Below are 19601 nucleotides of genomic sequence, written 5' to 3' on the forward strand. Positions count from 1 at the left end.
CCTGTCCTGCTTGGCTACAAACTGGGGGACCCTCGTGACCCTCGGTTTGATGTGATAGAACTTGTAGAACTCACTGAGGGTGTTATCCTCACACTCACAGTTTGATTACAGAGACTTAGGAACTACCAGTGGAGGAGGAGCACAGCGGTCTTAGCCAGGGGTAGGGAAGAGGGAGTGGGGCCCAGCCGGGGCATCACCCTCCAGTCAGGAGGCACCTCTGAGGGCTAAGCCCGGAGGGTTCCTTGAGTTTTATTTCATGGCCATGTGACGGAGTCCAGTCTCCTTTCCAGAGGGCAGGGTGGGGCTGAAATTGCCAGCCTCTGATCACGCGCCTGAGCCCTCTGTGGCCAGCCCCTCCCTGGAATCCCCGGCCTGCCAGGTCACCTGCTCACGTGAGCTCAGGTATGTCAAAGGGGCATAGAAAACAAAAGCCACTCTGCACTGCTGTGGGGAAAGCCCGCAGGGTTCTGAAGCAGGTCAGGATGGGAATGAAGACCAGCCCTCTGCTTTTATTATGCCGTACGCCTGTATGCCCGCACACTCATCTCACACGCACTCACTTCCCCCATGTCTGGTTCCCTCATCGGCTGGATAAGGAAGCTGCTGGACTTTGAACCTCTGAAGAAGAAGCAAAGACACCATGCCCTGGGGCAGCTCAAGGGCTGGGGAGGCTCAGTGATCTGCAGCCCTCAGTAGGGTGAGGCCCTGTGGGAGCCAGGCGCCATCTCTGATGGGGAGCGAGTGCTGGCTCCAGGGGCAAGGACTGGCACCAGTGACTAGCAATGAGCCGACATGCGGGGCCCCTGAGCAGGACCAGCTGGCGTCCCCGCACCCCTGCCTACTTTGCATTTCTGCTCCCAGCAGCACCCCTTCTATTTCCCCGTCTGCACGTCCCCCTGCCTGTCCTGCCGCGGACAGGATGACAGTGAGCTGGACGAACACCCTCCAGCAGGGAGAGGGTGGCTGCGTGCCAGGACTTTGAGTCATGTGCCCTGAGCTCGGATCTCAGCTCTGGCGCTTACTACTGTGTGCACCTGAGCTTTACACGCTGCTCGGCCTCAGTTTCCTCATCTGCGAAATGGGGTCATATAGCCCCCTCCTAAGATCTAATTAGAGGATTCAGTGAGATCACAGAATCTAAAGTTTTGGGGATCAAATTAGGGAGGTGACAAATAGTTGCCATGTTTTAGTTTTTTACATAGGGTGTGTGTGCTCTCCAGAGAGAGACAGAGAGAGAGAAAAAAGGTGAAAATCATCCCCCTCCACACACACACAGAGGGGATGGCCACACCACAATCCTTTCTCCTCCATTTCCCCTTGGGATTTTGGGCACACATGACCACACACCTGATGTGAGTTTCAAGCAGCTGGGTCTGGGACTCAAACCACACAGTTGACCATGTGGCATTCAGCACCTTAACCCCCATGCCATCAGCTGGCTTGTTAGTTGCTATTAACCAACAATAGTGGTGGTGTTCTAGTGTTTTGCGCACAATGTTATATTCACAATTAAGTATATAATAAGAGTGCTGTATTAACATTAGGAATCAGCAGGGCAGCAGAGCCTCCCTGCACAGGGCCGGCTCAGGCTACAGGACACTGCAGAACAAGGGTTCGTGGGGGCCAGACGGTGCCTCAGCAGTAAAATAGGAAGCTCCGTGAGGCTGACCTGCAAGAGAAGGTACCTGGTTCAAGTCCACAGACCTGAGTATATGGAGCACACACTTACCCATGATCCGGAGCTGCCTGACGCAGGGGGTGGATGGACCCTATTAGGGGTGCTGTCTGTCTCTCTTTCTTATAGGAGAAATAAATACCCCCAAAAAATAAGGGTCTGTGAAAGGCAAGCAGAGAGTCCCCATGACTGCTCTGAAGAGCGCACTGTCCCTGGGGACCATCGCCGGAAGAGAAGTGGGGTATCTAACTATGCCGGCTCAGGCTTTGACCTCAGTTAGTGCTGGGTTACTAGAGCACAGACACACCTTTGAGCCCGGAGGCCTCCAGTGATCAGAACAGGGCATGTCCACAAGAGAAGGTCTGCATGAGGGGCCTCGGAGCATGGAGGTTTGGGACGTTGACCCCAGCATCCGGGACTGGATCCCAGTCCGCCCCTCATGGTCTGAGACCTCAGCCAGGCCACATCCTTCCAGGAATTACCTCAGTACAGCAGCCTGGGGGCGCAGGGGCCCGTTGGGATCAGAGTTTCAGCCTCAGTTTCCGCACCTGTCAAATGGGGATAACATAACTCACACCATGGGGTAGCTGACGGGAGGAAGCTGAGGCATGCAAAGAATTGTAGCAGGTCCTGCCGCGGAGAGCTCTCTATATTAAGTGTTAGCTATTTTTATTTTTCGAGGGGGAAAATGTGTGAATTGACTAATATCTGCAGTTGTTCCAGAAGCCTCCCCCAGCACACGAATGCCGGGTGTGAAATGAAATTTACCCTGGCTCCCGTACATTAGATCTTTTTCTAAATGTGGACCCTGGACCACTCACATGAGAGCCAGCTACGAGCTTCACCTGTAGACCCTGCATCTCAGGGGGCAAGGGCTCAAGAGTCTACACCCCCTGTGCCCACAGACTGTCTACAACAGCCTTCAAGAAACATGATTTAGTGGAGCTGCTCAGCGGGCACATGAGAAAGTAAGACCCAAGGAGTCTTACTGATCTGGGCATGGGCAGGACCCCCTAGCTCCCCTGCAGGATGCTTGACAGCCCCACCCTGCCTCCTTGCTTCAGGAACCTTCTGGTGACTTCTGTTGTCCTTCTAGCCTCCATGCAAATCCTGATTCATGGAGCTCCCTGTCCTCTTCGCTTTCAGATGTTCCTGGTCCGCAGGGACAGCAGCTCGAAGCACCTGGTGCTCTGCGTCCACTTCCCTTCCCGGAGCGAGAACGCGGCTGAGGTGCTCGAATACACCATTAAAGAAGAGAAGTCGAGTAAGTACGGCTCGTCCCCATCCTGGTTCTGACCACGCAGCCGCGGAGGCAGATGCTAACCACAGACTCTCCTGTCTTCACCGAAGTGTCTAAAATTAGAAAGGGGGAAAAACTTTCGGTTCACTGAAGTTACGGAACTAGGCTTGTTTTGAACTCAATTCGTCACTCAAAAGCCAGCGTTCATTTCCGTTCCCCTCGACACGGCTTGTTGGCTTTGCTTTCTCGCAGTCACAGCTGAGTCTCCTCATGTAAGCTCAGCACAAGGAAGGTGGAGAAAGGGAAGAAAAGGAGAGGGGAAGTCTGGTCACGTGGGCCCCGGGAGGAGTTCAGCGGACAGATAATCACTGTCCTGCTCATATCACAGAGCTTTCATGAGGGTCCGAATTCTTGTGTGTGCATAGATGCAGTCCAAGGCCGCAGTGGAGGGATGTCTTGGGTCCTCCAGTCAAAGACGGGTTTGTACTGGTGTGCAGCGTTGCTGGGTTTGGGCCCCTCTGGACTACTGGGCTCAGCTATTTGCACAGGCTTTCCCCCTGCTCTCATAGGTCATGTGTGCACATGTCAGGCATTAAAACCCCCAACGTCTGCTGAAAGATTCCATAGAAAGTTCCAAAAACTATCTTGCATCCTCTTACAAATGAATCTAGTGTATTACATGAGGCTTTTAACCCTTGGTTAGCAGCAGAGTGACAACTGCTGAAAAAAAGCTTCATTAAAGATTCTTGGGGCCAGGAGATGGCATAGCGGTTATATCACTAGACTCACATGGCTGACCATGGTTCAAGTCCCAGATCTGGTGACTTGAAAATCACACTGGGTGCATGTACACGCATGCACAAAAATCCCAGGAGGACATATTCTCACTTTTTGTGTCGATAAAAACGCGGTGTGTGTGTGTGTGTGTGTGTGTGTGTGTGTGTGTGTGTGTCTAAAATCCCAACAGGATGGAGAAATGGAAAAGGGATTGCAGTATTATTAGGAAAAGAGCCCCCCCCATGGGACTTTTCTTCATCTGGGTAAATAAAAGCACAAGTCCAACAGAAAACACATCTCATTGGGGAAATCAGTTGATTGACCTCTGACTACCTGGAGAAGGTCGGCTTGCAGAATACCCTCTGCCCATAACTCTTTTCTGTTATAGATTAGTTCCACCTGAAGGCTTGCATTTGGCATCTCCGATAGATGTGCTCTTCCAGGACAACTCGGCTTGGCTCAGGCACCCAGGTTTGGCTCAGAGTGCTTGAGTCCTCTCAGGAAGGCGGTTGTCAATGTTGGTCCTTAATGCCTTGGGGCTATGTTTAAACCTCATTACACATCTACATGATTGTGTAGCAGAAGACCCAGTTTGTTTGGTTCTGTTTTCTTACAGAAGGTCAATATAGTAACGTGGCTGAGCGCATGCTGCGTGGATCTAGATGCTGAGCTTCAAACGTAAGCTCCGCCCCTTCTTAGCCATCAGAGCTTCAGCCTCAGTTTCCGCCCCTGTCAAATGGGGATAACATAACTCACACCATGGGGTAGCTGACGGGAGGAAGCTGAGGCATGCAAAGAATTGTAGCAGGTCCTGCCGCGGAGAGCTCTCTATATTAAGTGTTAGCTATTTTTATTTTTCGAGGGGGAAAATGTGTGAATTGACTAATATCTGCAGTTGTTCCAGAAGCCTCCCCCAGCACACGAATGCCGGGTGTGAAATGAAATTTACCCTGGCTCCCGTACATTAGATCTTTTTCTAAATGTGGACCCTGGACCACTCACATGAGAGCCAGCTACGAGCTTCACCTGTAGACCCTGCATCTCAGGGGGCAAGGGCTCAAGAGTCTACACCCCCTGTGCCCACAGACTGTCTACAACAGCCTTCAAGAAACATGATTTAGTGGAGCTGCTCAGCGGGCACATGAGAAAGTAAGACCCAAGGAGTCTTACTGATCTGGGCATGGGCAGGACCCCCTAGCTCCCCTGCAGGATGCTTGACAGCCCCACCCTGCCTCCTTGCTTCAGGAACCTTCTGGTGACTTCTGTTGTCCTTCTAGCCTCCATGCAAATCCTGATTCATGGAGCTCCCTGTCCTCTTCGCTTTCAGATGTTCCTGGTCCGCAGGGACAGCAGCTCGAAGCACCTGGTGCTCTGCGTCCACTTCCCTTCCCGGAGCGAGAACGCGGCTGAGGTGCTCGAATACACCATTAAAGAAGAGAAGTCGAGTAAGTACGGCTCGTCCCCATCCTGGTTCTGACCACGCAGCCGCGGAGGCAGATGCTAACCACAGACTCTCCTGTCTTCACCGAAGTGTCTAAAATTAGAAAGGGGGAAAAACTTTCGGTTCACTGAAGTTACGGGACTAGGCTTGTTTTGAACTCAATTCGTCACTCAAAAGCCAGCGTTCATTTCCGTTCCCCTCGACACGGCTTGTTGGCTTTGCTTTCTCGCAGTCGCAGCTGAGTCTCCTCATGTAAGCTCAGCACAAGGAAGGTGGAGAAAGGGAAGAAAAGGAGAGGGGAAGTCTGGTCACGTGGGCCCCGGGATCAGTTCAGCACACACTCATGCCGTGATCTGGGGCAAGCCACAACCTCTCCGAGCTTCAGTTTGCTCCTTGTCTAATGGACAGATAATCACTGTCCTGCTCATATCACAGAGCTTTCATGAGGGTCCGAATTCTTGTGTGTGCATAGATGCAGTCCAAGGCCGCAGTGGAGGGATGTCTTGGGTCCTCCAGTCAAAGACGGGTTTGTACTGGTGTGCAGCGTTGCTGGGTTTGGGCCCCTCTGGACTACTGGGCTCAGCTATTTGCACAGGCTTTCCCCCTGCTCTCATAGGTCATGTGTGCACATGTCAGGCATTAAAACCCCCAACGTCTGCTGAAAGATTCCATAGAAAGTTCCAAAAACTATCTTGCATCCTCTTACAAATGAATCTAGTGTATTACATGAGGCTTTTAACCCTTGGTTAGCAGCAGAGTGACAACTGCTGAAAAAAAGCTTCATTAAAGATTCTTGGGGCCAGGAGATGGCATAGCGGTTATATCACTAGACTCACATGGCTGACCATGGTTCAAGTCCCAGATCTGGTGACTTGAAAATCACACTGGGTGCATGTACATGCATGCACAAAAATCCCAGGAGGATAATGGAAGAGAAAGGATTGTGGTGTAAAAAAAAGGAGAAGGGATTGCGGCGTGACCATCCCCCCTGGGGGGGTGATTTCTCGCTTTCTGTCTCTATGTCTCTCTCTGTCTCCGGCAAGTGCACACACCCAGTGGGCAGAAATTTTAAAAAATAAAAAAGGAAAGATCCTCAAGAGCTTGGAAGAAATTAATAAATTCTCAGGAAGCATGCAGACACTGGGAAGATGCAAACATGAATGAGAAAAGGTTTCTGGCTTCAGGGGTCTTTGGTCTGGTGAGGTGGAGTTCATGCTGGGGCTAGATAGTGAAAGTAAAAGCATCTTCCTCTTCCTGCTGTAAGGGGTTGGGGACAGGAGTGTCTTTCTATGAGACCCAGACCCACACAGAATGGGTAAGACACAGCTCAGTCATTCCTGCATCCAGCAGACAGTTATGGAGCGTCCACTCTATGATAGCATGGTTCTGCTGTTGAGCCATAGCAGGGACTGAACACAACTTCTGTTCAGGTGGAAGAGGTGACAAAAACAAGTAACAGTGTAGGTGGCTATCTGCTAGAGATGTCCAGAGAGGACATGGAACATGGAGGACAAGTAGAATGGCTTAGACCTAGAAGCTAGTTTCTGCTCACAGGCAGTATTTCCGCTCATTCAGGGACCCTGACTTGCAGAGGCTGCTCTGCCCTGGGCATGCAGCTTCCTGTTCTCCAGGGCCAACTGCAAGCCAATAGGCTGGAAGGAGAAAAAGCATGGAGGACACTTATGGGCAGGTCAAAAAGCCTTGAAGTAGGCGTGCCTCTTGTACTCACATTCCATTGGCTAGTATTTGGTCATATGACCATGCCTAACTGCAAGGGAGACTGGGAATGTAGTTCAGCAGTGGGCCCAGGAAGAAGCGGGCCTGGATTCTGGAGAACTGCTGGGAGTCTGCTCATTGGGAAGAGGGCATCTGGTGTGTGGGCCTGGGGAGAAGGCTGAGTATTTATATAGCTAACTTAAATGACCTCTCTGTCCTGTGGAGTCCAGTGGGGAAAAAAGTAGGGGATTCTCAAAGTGGGAGGAGAATGTTAGGGTTTTAGACCAAGTACCTTTTGATAATTACAGAAAGGGTGGGGTTGTTTGGGGTGTCCACTGTGTGGAGAACCTGTGTTCTCATCTGGCCAGGGGAAGGTGTTCTCAGTGGTTGCCTCTGAGACCACATGGACCATGGGTGTGCTTGTGGCCCAAGAGAGAGGTGACCCCAGCCTATTATGGACTGGTGGGGCCAGCCTCTTGCTGTGAGTAGCCAGGCTTTTGGGACCCGGTTGCCTGACATTCATTGCCCGCAATCCTTTAGAATCTGTGTTCTGGAACTTTAGACCAGGTCAGCAAAGCAGCTGCAAGTGGGGAGAGGTGCTGTGCCCTTCAGCCCTGTTCTGGGAGCTGGAGCATGGAGTGTTGTTCCAAGGCAGGGCAATCAAGACTGCTTCTTGGAGGAAAGGGGAATTGAGGCAGACCAGCAGGCTTTCTGGAAGGTCTGCTTTTCTCCTTTGTCCCAGGCTCCTTTCCCACCTCCCACCCCAGTCTCTGAGGTAATCACTTCTAGGTCGCTCAGACCATGTACAGCCCTTGGCCACCACGATGGCCTGTCTGGTTTCAGGTCTCATTTCCAATTAGGAACGTGTCAAAGAAAAACCAGCACCGGATGGTTCTTAGAGCAGTAGAAATGGTTTTGTTTTTGTTTTTGTTATTTTCAGAATTATTGCAACAGGGAAAAGGTCACTGGACTCAACTCTGAACCCAGCATGGACCAGTGGGATTGATGGCCAAAGAGCAGGGTGGGGCAGTGGCTGGAAAATTCCTAAGAAACAGCAGGGGTCGGGGGTGGGTTCTTACTAAAGGCAGGCCAGGGTGATCAAACCTCTCCTACGGGACAAGGGAGGGTAAGGAACTTGGTCAGGTGTCAAGGTGATCAGGGATCAAAGGTGGCCAGCCCTTGCTACATTGACTTGACAGGGTTCTTGCTCAAGCTGTATTTTACTAGGATGTGGGCCTAGAAGGCTCAGGAGCCTAACTGAAAATTAGGCAAACAAGGGGTTTTTATCAAGTCCAAGAGACAAACCCAGGTGCTTAGGGATGGATGGAGACAGCTTATATCCCTGAGTTCTTGTCTTCCTCCCAGAGCTGTGTGGCAGAATCTCATTTTCCATTTCTAAAAAATTATTTATTTATTTCCTTTTATTTATTATTATTATTATTTTAATTTGCTATAAGGCATGTGTACTCACCAGAGAGAGTGAGAGAAAAAGAGAGAGAGACAGAGAGAGAGAGAGAGAAAAGGCAAGCCACCAGGTCTAGAACTTGAACCACAGTCAGCCATGTGAGAGTCCAACACCTTAACCACCACACCACCTGTCGGCTCCTCATTTTCCATTTTTAAACTTCTAAAACTCCAGTGCTCAACTTTGCTGAAAAGACCATCAGAACCAAAAGTAAAAGTTCTTAATGACCCTGACCCTTCCCATCCCACACAACCACAGCAATGCACAGATATGTCTCCAAGTTTGGGTGTGCATTATTTATTTTCTTTAAGAATTATTTAATTTTATTTATTATCATTATTATTATGATTTAATTTGACCAGAAAGAGAGGAAGGGAAAGTGAGAAAGCAAACTGTTTGGGTTGGACTCAAACCACGGTCAACCATGTGGGAGTCCAGCGCCCTAACCACTGCTGACCCGGTGTGTGTGTGTATGTGTGTGTGCATGGGTGTGTATGCATGTGTATGTGTATGTGTGATTTTGCTCTTTCCTACATCACCTCACTATACCCAGACTCACTGTACCCAGACCTCCCTCCCCTGAGGCCCGACACCAGGGCAAACCCAGCATCAGAGAGCGGCAGGAGGTTTGCTACTTTGCCGTGACTGGCTGCTTCGACCTCTTTGCTGTTTATCTTCCACACCTTCCTCCTCAGCCCAGGACTTGGATCAAGCACAGACTGAGCCTTTCCGCCTGTTGTAACCCCAGCTCTGCCTCTTACAACCTGTGTGACCTTGGGCAAATCACCTCCCCTCCATGGGCCTCCGTCTCCTGGTCTCTAAGACAGGGCTCTGGAGGTGCTCCCTCAAGGGCACCAGGAGCAGCCCAGTCTGAAGTGCGATGGGGTGTGGCAGCTGCCATGGGAAGTGGCCTGAGGAAGTGGGTGAGGGCCCAGGCCTGGGGCCTTTTTTGTTGGGGTTCCCCACACAGAGTTGAGGCGAGGGCCAGAAACAAGGGAATGCCCCAACAGTGAGTGGTCAGCCTTCCTGTGGCCACGCTCTGTCCGTTTTGAACAAGAAGCCCTTTGCCCGACTCTGTGCTCCTGTACCCTTGGGCCATCCTCTAGTTTCTTGCTAAGGGTTTCTCTGAAAAACCCTGGGCCGTCAGCGCAGGCCGGTTGTGCTCCGACTACAGGCAGACTGGCTCCTGTGTCTTGCACACACAGTCTGTCCAAACCAAAGTAACGTGAGTTTGTTTCTCACTCCCGTGATGTGCCAGCCGAGGCTCCTACAAAACCTTCACGATGCAGTGCGGCGCAAAAGAGCAGCCCCGCCCGGGGCATGGGAGGAGTGGGTGGCAGGAGTCCATGATGGCTCTGAAAGGTTCTACTGGGAGATGGCCGCTGTCATGTCCTGTCACATCTCACTGACCAAAACATGTCACGGGGCTAGGTGTTGGCACGGTGGTATTGCACCTAGACCCACATGGGGAAGGTCCCGCATGGTGTCTCAGACCTCACCTCCCTGAGGCAGCAGGTGTGTGCCTCTGATTAGGGCTGGCCAGGACTGGGAGCAGGTCGTGGTGTGACAATCCTGCTGGGAATGCCCGTCTCTGTCCCTGTCTGTGTGTCCCTGTCTCTCTCTTTTTCACAGAAGAAATGAATACATAAACTTACTTTCAAAATTAAAAAACGAAGGAGGACTGGCCTTGGAGCACAGTAGCTAAGTGCTGTGCATTGGGAGCTGGGTCTCACATGGTTGGCCACAGTTCGAATCCCAGCCTTGGTGGCTTGAAAATCTGCTGGGTGCATATTGCATGTGTGTGCATGAGTGTCCCAGATCCTGACTAGATAGAGAAATAGAAGAATGATTGAGCATGACCATGCCCTTCCTCTCCCTCTTTCTCTCCAGGGCATGCGCCCTCTGGCAATTGGTAAATAAATAAATATGAATTAATTAATTAATTAAATAATAGCCTGAAGCCAGTGAGATGAGAAATAGAATCCTCTAGATGCAGGTGAGGAGCTGGGAGGGGCAGCAGCCGCTGGGGCCCTGGGGGGAAGGTGCACTCGAGTCCCAGGCACCCACTCTGCTTTTCCCCGCCAGCACAGTGCCCAGTGAGCGACACGGGTCGTCCGCTCTTCATCATGAAACAGCTTTGTGTTGGATGCCTTTGCCCAACGAGAGGCTGACACCAGTGTTTTTGTTTTGTTTTGTTTTGTTAAGATTTATTTAATTTCATCTTTTTTTTTTCCCCCCTTTGATTTGCTATAGGACCCTCACACTAGCCAGAGAGGAAAAGTGAGAAAGCAAGCCACCAGGTCTGAAACTCGAACCACAGTCAGCCATGTGGAAGTCCAGCGCCTTAACCACCGCGCAAGCTTTAAGGCAGGCTGGGCTAAGCTAGGATGGCTGGCAGGTTAGGTGAATTGAATGCATGCTCGACTTCCAAGATTCTTTAATTATGATGGGTTTATCAGGACAGAACTCCATTGTAAGTCAAGGGGCATCTGTATTTTGAGAACTAGCATGATCTGCTGCACCTCCAGTCCTCCTATTGCACTAAGGTGACAAGAAGACTCTGGGACACCTTTGGTCTCATTAGGGACCCTTAGAGCCCCGACATGTGTTGGGAGAAGCGGGCAGAGAACCAGCAGAAGCAGCATCAGGGATTGAGGTGTCTGGGATGAAGGAGCCAGACACCAGAGGGGAAGAGGCCAAGCCACCTCCAGGCTGCAGCCCTGTCCTTGATGGCTGCCATGAGCCACCTGCCCAAGAGGCCACCTGTAGCTTTCATTTATCTGCTCTCAAGGTGGCGAATGACACAGTCATGTGATGGCATTTTTCTGCTGGCTGCTAAAAAGAGAGATAGAAAGGAAGTGGAGGAAGGAAGGACGGAAGGGAGAAAAAGAAGAAAGAAAAGAAAGAAAGGAACCAGCCGGAGGGCGGGTAGGTGGAGTGTTGGTTAAGGGTGGCCGACTCCCACATGGCCGACCACAGTTCAAGTCGCAGACCTGGCAACTTGTTTTCTCACTTTCTCTCTCTCTTGCTCACTCTGTCCCTCTCTGCTCAAATTAAAATGAAAGAAAAGGAAGGAAAGAAGGAAGGGAGGGAGGGAAGGAAGGAGGAAGGAAATTAAAATAAAATAATTCTTAAAAAAAATCTAAAGAAAAGAAAGGAGCCAGCCGGCCCTGTCTCTAGAGGAGGAGCCGTGAGGCAGCGCTGGGTGGGATGGTCTGGCTGAGCAGGGTGTGAGCTGCCCGGTCTCCACTGGCTAGGCCACCTGCCCCGCATTTCCTGGGCAGCCCCCAATTCACTCCCTGCCTACTTCCTCCTGCCCAGGCTGAGCCCTGGATTTAGAAAGGGCTGCCGGTCAGAATCAGGTCCAGTTACTTCTCACCCTGAGTGGATCCCTGCCCTGGGGATGTGGTTGAAGACAAGGAGCTGAAGTGGACAGACACTTTCCTACCTGGGAACAGACCCCATCCTGCGGCAAATGTGGCGAATCCTTGCACTGATTGGCACTGAAGGTTGTCACCCTGGACCAGGGGCACCTTTTACGCCAAGGTAAAAGGAGAGATTCTAGGTGGGTAGGGTCTTCCCAGGCAGGGGAGTCGGATGCATGGCAGGCAGCATGTCTCCCAGAATGCCCCTGGGTACTGCATGACTTCTTTTGGTGCTCCAAGGTCTGATCCTGTTACCAAGTGGCCCATTCTTCTAGAATGAGATTGTACCCATACTTGAATCAAAGGGTTCAGTACAGGGCAGGCTTGGTGGCGCAGCAGTACTGTGCTGCTGAAATGGTGCTGGATCTAGATAAGAAGGTCACAGGTTCAGTTCCCCTGTTCACACCAGGCATACACCCGCATGACCCCGGCAGGCTGGTGATCACAGCCTGGGTGCCCGTTCTCTCCACCCCTAACTCTCATGACAGAAAGAGACTTTTAAAAAGTTGCTTTTGAAAACATATTCGAGTAAGGAAATGATTACTGTTAGTAAGGAGGGGTCAGTACAGAGGACAAGCTCTTGCTAGTTCGGCTGGGAGGCAGTATTGACTGCATCGTGGAGACTCGCGTGTGGGTTAACTTGGCTCTTCGAGAGCGGGAGCTTTGGAGAGGCTGACAGTTCTAGGTCTTCATCCTATTTCTATCACCTTGTGACATCAGACACGTTTCTTAATCTCTCTGCGCTCTCTGTAAGTGGGAACACCCCCAGCATGGCCAGGACGGTTAACGACTGAATGTGGGTAGGGGCTTGAGGGAAGCATTCAACAGCTTCGTCTCCCGGTGAAATGGGGACAGTTACGGGAAAAGCTATCATGGTGCCCGCATGAAGGAAGCACTCAATAAATACTAGTGGTTAGAATTAGCCCCGGGGATGGAGCAGTCCGGCTTCACACCTTGAAACCATCGTTTCCTGCATCGCCTTCTCCTAGAGAACTCCTCTGCAAAGCTGATCTCTTTCACATCGGTTATTAATCAGAGGTTTTGGCTAAAGTAACCACAGTTTCTTTCCTTGTATTTTCAGCATTCCGCTTTCTAGCTTCTAAACTGGGGTTGGACCAGGGAGGGGCAGGGGTACATCAGGGGACAACTTAACTCTTGCTACCACAATCCACTCCCAGCTTCAGCCAGCCTGGATTGGGGCACTGTTGTGCTTGGTGCATTCAGGGAGGTTTCTGGACCCAAACTGGGAACCTTCCCACGTGAGATTGTGTCTCAGAGCATTATTGTGAAACTTTGGTGCATTGCTTTCTGTGTGTGGTTTTTTTGGGGTTTTTTTGTTGTTGTTGTTTTTACATTTTGAATCATAGTGGGGCATATATTGGGTTGTTGGAAAAGTCGTCACACATTTTTGCATAGGGAAATGCCGTGACTTTCCAGATGACCTAGTAGTTTTTTAACCTTTTTTTTTAATTGAAACATGATATTATGAGCTTTCTCTGTGTTATCAGACATTGCTAAGACTTTGCAACAATTAAATATGCACCAGATGACTTTGGGAGGAGGATGTCAAAGATGAACCCTTGAAGACAAGGGCCCGAGACTGGCTCTGTGGTGGAGGCAGACACCTGCACCCTTCAATGAAACAGCAGCCAGGCTGTCCCAGACTGTCCTGAGTGCACTTTGGGGCCACCCAAACCAATTACTCTTTTTTTTTTTAAGTTAGGTGATCGATTGATTGCTAGAGAGCACATGCACTCGCCAGAAAGAGAGACAGAGAAAGAGGGAGAAAGCACCCCCAAATAAAGAGTGGTCACCCTACAATCCCTTCTCCATCTCTCCATCCAGTCAGGATTTGGGGCACACATGTATTTTATACCCAGCATGTTTTGCAAGTCACCGGAACTGGACTTGAACTGTGGTCAGCCACGAGATATATGGCTTCCTTAACCACTGTGCTATGGGGCTGGCCCTATCATTTCTTACATGAATAAGAGAGTCAGAGAGAGCGAGAGGCACCCCGACAGGGTCTCCGTGCCACAATCCACTCCCAGCCCAGATTAGGGGCAATTGTGTGCTTAGTGCATTCAGGGATGTCTCCAGACCCAAACTGGGAACCTTCCCATGTGGGATTGTGTCTCAGAGCATTACGTTCCACCAAAGTGCTGCCGTCTGGCCCCCTCCCTTCAAAAATGAATACTCTTAATCGAGGAAAATCAACCCAGGAATACTTTGAGCCTTGGGGCAAGAGAAATCAGGGGGCAGGCGTGTTAAGCTGAGGCCATAGCCTGGATTAAGGCTCAGAAGCAGGAAAGAGGGTCAGGACAGGGTGAAGCCCTGTGGAGCAAGGCGATTGGAAGTAGAGGCAGAAACACGGCTGGCTACGTAGGTGGACGGTGAAGTTTCTGGATGTGTCACTTGCCTGTTATGGCCTATTGGGTGTGGTTTTCCCAGGTGGCCACAGTGTGGAGGCCCCTGCTTCCTCATACAGGAGAGCCCTGGTGTGGGTCACCTGGCTCCGTGTGGGAGAAGAGGCTGCATTGCTCTGGGGCTCCCACTTTCCTTTCAGGATGTTTCTGCCTCCCTCCCTGAAAATCTGCTCTCTGGAAATTCCCTAGCTAGTGAACAAGTTCATACCGGCATGTGAACAGCTAACAGAGTAATAAAGGGGAGTGTGCATCTCGACAGGGGTAAAAGCTGCAGCACGGAGGTTACAAGGGCAGGCACCCGCAGTGAGGAGTGGGGGTCATCCTGACTGTCCTACAGCAGCTGGGGCAGAGCACCTGCTCTATGTAGGCTCATCCTGACTGACCTTGTCGCCCTGCTGCCCACCGCCCACCCAGGCCCTCCGACTTCCCCACAAGGCTACGTAGGTGGACGGTGAAGTTTCTGGATGTGTCACTTGCCTGTTACGGCCTGTTGGGTGTGGTTTTCCCAGGTGGCCACAGTGTGGAGGCCCCTGAAGATGCATCATCCCTCCAGTCCCACCTGGACCGGCCCTGGCTCCTTTTCCCCCTTCTTTGCATGTGGCATGTTCACTCCCACCTCAGTGTCTTTGCTTGGATAGCTTCTCCTTCATTCTCTCAGGATTTGGGGTACATGCACACATGCACCCAGAGTGTTTCTCCAGGTCAAGAAGGGCCTAGAAAACCTCCCAAGAAACCCGCAGATGGCATAATGGTTATGTCACTGGACTCCCATATAGTTGGTCACAGTTTTAGTCGTGGATCTGGCAGCTTAAAACTCAAGCTGAGCGGACGTGTATGCATGCATGCCCAGAATCCCGAAAGAAGAATGGAGGAGAAGGGATTGCAACATGGCCATCGCCCTGGGAGGTGATTTCTTGTCTTCTGTCTCTCTAGCACTCCGGCGCATGTGCACACATGCCCAAAATCCGGAGAGGAGAATGGAGGAGAAGGGGTTGGGGCGTGGCCATCCCCCCTGGAGGGGATTATTTCTTTCTTTCTATATCTCTGTCTCTTTGGTGAGTACATACGCCCTATAGCAAAAATCTATTGGGGAAAAAAAGGAAAATACAAAAAAGAAAACCTGCTGGAGGGGTTGGAACGTGGTCTCTTTGTGGGAAGCCACACAAACGCTCTGAGCAAGATTGGCACTTCAGAAGAGCTTGGCTCTGTGGGAGTCAGGACAGCCAGCTACGCAGGGCAGAGAGAGAAGGGAGAGGTTGAGAGACCTTCCCTGGTGGCTGTCCCGGCACTGTGACTGGGGAGCTTAGAAAGAGGGGAGGCCTGGCGTGGCCATTCCCGGAGAGGGGAGGCCTCTCGACAGTCAGGCCTTTGAAGAAGGCCCAGGGAAAGCCCTGCAGGTCCATAGGATCTGGTCTACAAGCATGCGAACTGGGAAGGAGCATGTTTTGCCTTGAGAGAGTTGGACATGCAAAGAGATTTTGTCAGAGAAAGATCCAGAATTTGAGGCAAGAGAAGACGTGGGAAATGGGTTAGTGGGGCATGGGTGTCCTGGGCGTCCTTGGTCTGTGTGTCCATGGACTGCCACCTGCAGGAGCTTTGCAGCTTCAGAAAATACCGCTGTGGGAAAACAGCCCAACCCCCCTGTTTCAGGGAGTCAGGGGCCTTCGCGCTGGCTGTTTTTTAATTATTATTTGCTATAAGCTACATGTGCTCACCAGAGAGAGAGAGAGAGACAGAGAGATGGCAGTGTGAGAGTGAAAGGGGAGAGTAAGAAAGCACTGCCTAGGGCAGGTAGCCATGCCACAATCCCCTCTCCTCCATCCTCTCAGAATTTGGAGCATGCACACACATGTGCCCAGGGTAATTCTCAAGCCACCGGATCTGGGACTTGAACGTGCAGTCAGCCATGTGGGTTCCAGCCACCTTAGCCACCATGCTACCAACTGACCTGCCACCCTTCTTTTGAGGGGGACTGTAGGAAGTGTCTGGGCCACCATCCAGGCTCCAGTGCTCCTTGGCTTCCTCATACAGGAGAGCCCTGGTGTGGGTCACCTGGCTCCGTGTGGGAGAAGAGGCTGCATTGCTCTGGGGCTCCCACTTTCCTTTCAGGATGTTTCTGCCTCCCTCCCTGAAAATCTGCTCTCTGGAAATTCCCTAGCTAGTGAACAAGTTCATACCGGCATGTGAACAGCTAACAGAGTAATAAAGGGGAGTGTGCATCTCGACAGGGGTAAAAGCTGCAGCACGGAGGTTACAAGGGCAGGCACCCGCAGTGAGGAGTGGGGGTCATCCTGACTGTCCTACAGCAGCTGGGGCAGAGCACCTGCTCTATGTAGGCTCATCCTGACTGACCTCATCCTCGCCCTGCCCACCGCCCACCCAGGCCCTCCGACTTCCCCACAAGGCTACGTAGGTGGACGGTGAAGTTTCTGGATGTGTCACTTGCCTGTTACGGCCTGTTGGGTGTGGTTTTCCCAGGTGGCCACAGTGTGGAGGCCCCTGAAGATGCATCATCCCTCCAGTCCCACCTGGACCGGCCCTGGCTCCTTTTCCCCCTTCTTTGCATGTGGCATGTTCACTCCCACCTCAGTGTCTTTGCTTGGATAGCTTCTCCTTCATTGGGCCTGTACCCCTTTTTTTTTTTTTTTGGAGAGATTTTTGCTATAGGGCATGTGTGCTCACCAGAGAGACAGAGAGGGCCACAATCCCTTCTCCTCTGTTCTCTTCTCGATATCTTGGGCACGCATGCACACGCGCCTGGCGTGAGTTTTGTCACCAGGTCCAGGACTCAAACTATGGTTGACTATGTGGGAGTCCAGTGAAGTAACCTTTATGCCATCTGCTGTTACCCACCACCATTCTTTTTTTTTTTTTTTTTTGAGAGATTTTCACTGTAGGGCGCGTGCGCTCGCCAGACAGACAGAGAGAGACATAGAGACAGAAAGCGAGAAATCACCCCCCAGGGGGGATGGTCACACCACAATCCCTTCTCCTCCATTCTCCTCTCGGGATCTTGGGCACGCACGCACACGCGCCCGGCGTGAGTTTTAAGCCACCGGGTCCGGGACACGAACCGCGGTCGACTACGTGGGAGTCCAGCAACATAGCCATTACACTAACTGCTGGTTCCCCCCACCACCATTCTTTTGAGAGTGACTGCAGGAGGAGTACTGAGGCCCCTGGCTCCCTAAAACACTGAGTTTGGGCTGTTTTCCAGTAGACATTTTCTGAGCTGCAAAGCTCGTAAAGGTAGCAGTCCATGTGCACACAGCCCAAGGCCGCCCAGGATGCCCAGGCCCCACAGCCCGTTACTCATCTCCTCCTCCTCCTCAGTTCAGGTCTTCCTCACCCTTCACTGCCCGATTCATCTTTTCACACTGTCTTCCCCCAGCTGGGCTGGGAGCTTCCGAGAGTAGGGCCTGTGTCAGACAGGGCAGCTGTGGTTCCTGTCGGCCTGCCCAGCAGACAGTGTATGCTCAGGATGGCTAGCTCCCCGGATGAGCATAGAATTCAGCTAACTGGAACGCATGTTCATCCAAATGGCTTCTTTGATCAGGAAATGGGAAAGAAGAAGGGTTACCAGGGTTTCTTTGTCCCCTAAGAACTCACAACAGTGGTTACATTACGAGAACAGCCCGAGCTTCTGATTGGCTTTCTGCAGCTTCACGTGACATTCACCCTGAGAGCAGAACTATGATATCACGACAAACGTTCCACCGAGGAAAGTGGGGCGGTCTCCTTTCAGCGCCAGCTAGTCAGGGAATTCTTAGGTTTTTTTTCAGATGTGTTAACGGGGCCAGCTGGTGATGTGGTGTTAAGGGCTGAGCTCCCACATGGCCGACCACGGTTTGAGCCACAGACCTGGCAGCTTGAAAATCACACCGGATGTATGTGTGCCTGCAAGTGTGCCCAAAACCCGACGGGAGACTGGAGGCAAAGGGATTGTGGTGTGGCCAACCCCCCGCCTCCCCGGCAGGGTGATTTCTTACTTTCTCTCTCTCTCCAGGACCACACACAAGAATCTGAAATACATTTTTATGCTTTAAAGCAATGACTCAGACAGGTGTGCGAGGGGCTGAACCGAGACTTGGTACATTTCTCTTTCCCATTCTCCCATGCCTCTTTGCACAGACTTCCTCATCCTTAGACAGCCTGGAGCCGTTTTCTGTCCCGTCCCCATAGCTCAAGTGTTCGGTCAACACCCGCTCACTGACTGGCTGCTCACAGACACCTCACACTTGTGTAGAGACGGCTTGGCCTAGAAGGTCCAAAAGGGTAGGCTTGGGATCCGTTGGACCTAAATTCAGATCCTGCCCCTTTGCTCTCCTCGATCGTGAGCTACGGCAATGCTGCCCATCCTCCACCTCCCTCTCGCAGCTGTGGGATGGGCCCGTTACCATAATGCAAACTGAGTTACCAAAATGGAAACTCTTGTGAAATTCAGGTCCAAGGTGCAGGCTCCCTAAGACTGAGGCCGGCTCACTGGGCTATAGACCCTCTCCCTCCCCAGTCCTTCCCACCACACCACTAGAGGCCTATTTATAACAGTTGCTTTTGTTTATCTCCTGTCTGCCATCAAGCAAACAATGACATGGCAAAAAAAAAAAAAAAACTTGAAGGGACAGAGTATGTGTCGGAACAGACTCATGGACAGCACGGCTTGGGATGACCGGAACAAGAGTTTAAAGCAACTAGGACTAAAACGTGGGGGGCCCACGGACCATGTAGGCAAGAAGAGACGGGCAGGTGAGCAGAGATGGCCGTGCTGACGCAGAGCCTGAGAGGATAGCGGAGATAGGAGCTCTTAACGGGAATGAAGGGTGCTGCGAGTGGGCCGATGAGCAGACGACGTGGCCAGGAAGAGAGTCTCTGAGCTGGAGGGTCTCTCAGTAGAAACTGCCAACGCCAAAAAGCAAAGAGAAAAAAGAGTAGCTAAAACCAGAATGGAGGGCCAGTAGATGGTGCTTAAGGCACTGGATTTCGTATGGCTGGCTGTGCTGCCTGAGTCCTGGGCCTGGTGGCTTGAGAAACGTGCTGGGTGCATGTGCGTGCATGCCCAAAATCCCAAAAAGAGAATGGAGAAGGGATTACAGCACCATTGTCCCAGGGACTGATTTCTTGCTTTCTTTTTTTCTCTTTGTCTGGAAAGTGCACATGCTCTATGGCAAAAAATCTGAAAAACCAGGACCAACAGATGGCATGTTTATGTCACTGGACTCCCACATAGTCACCCAGGGTTTGTCCTAGACCTGGCAGCTTGAAACTCATGCCACGCATGTGTGCATTTGTGCCCAAAATCCCAAGAGAAGAATGGAGGAGAAGGGATTACAGGGTGGCCATCTGCCCTGGGGGTGATTTCTCACTTTCTTACTCTCTGCCTCTCTCTCTCTGGTGAGCACATGTGCCCTATAGGAAAAAAAAAAAAATCTGAAAAAC

At 51.5% G+C, this 19601-nt stretch overlaps 1 protein-coding gene across 1 annotated transcript in view; it reads left to right on the forward strand.

The window, feature by feature from the left end:
* The window catches only part of RIN3 (Ras and Rab interactor 3), a 146626-nt gene that overhangs the window by 59634 nt on the left and 67391 nt on the right, over positions 1–19601 (forward strand). The window contains 1 exon segment of the mRNA XM_027774708.1: positions 2822–2939. Within this exon segment, the coding sequence (XP_027630509.1) occupies positions 2822–2939 (118 nt within the window).

This window comes from Tupaia chinensis, unplaced genomic scaffold (genome assembly GCF_000334495.1).
Source record: "Tupaia chinensis unplaced genomic scaffold, TupChi_1.0 Scaffold000469_1, whole genome shotgun sequence".
Lineage (NCBI taxonomy): Eukaryota > Metazoa > Chordata > Mammalia > Scandentia > Tupaiidae > Tupaia > Tupaia belangeri.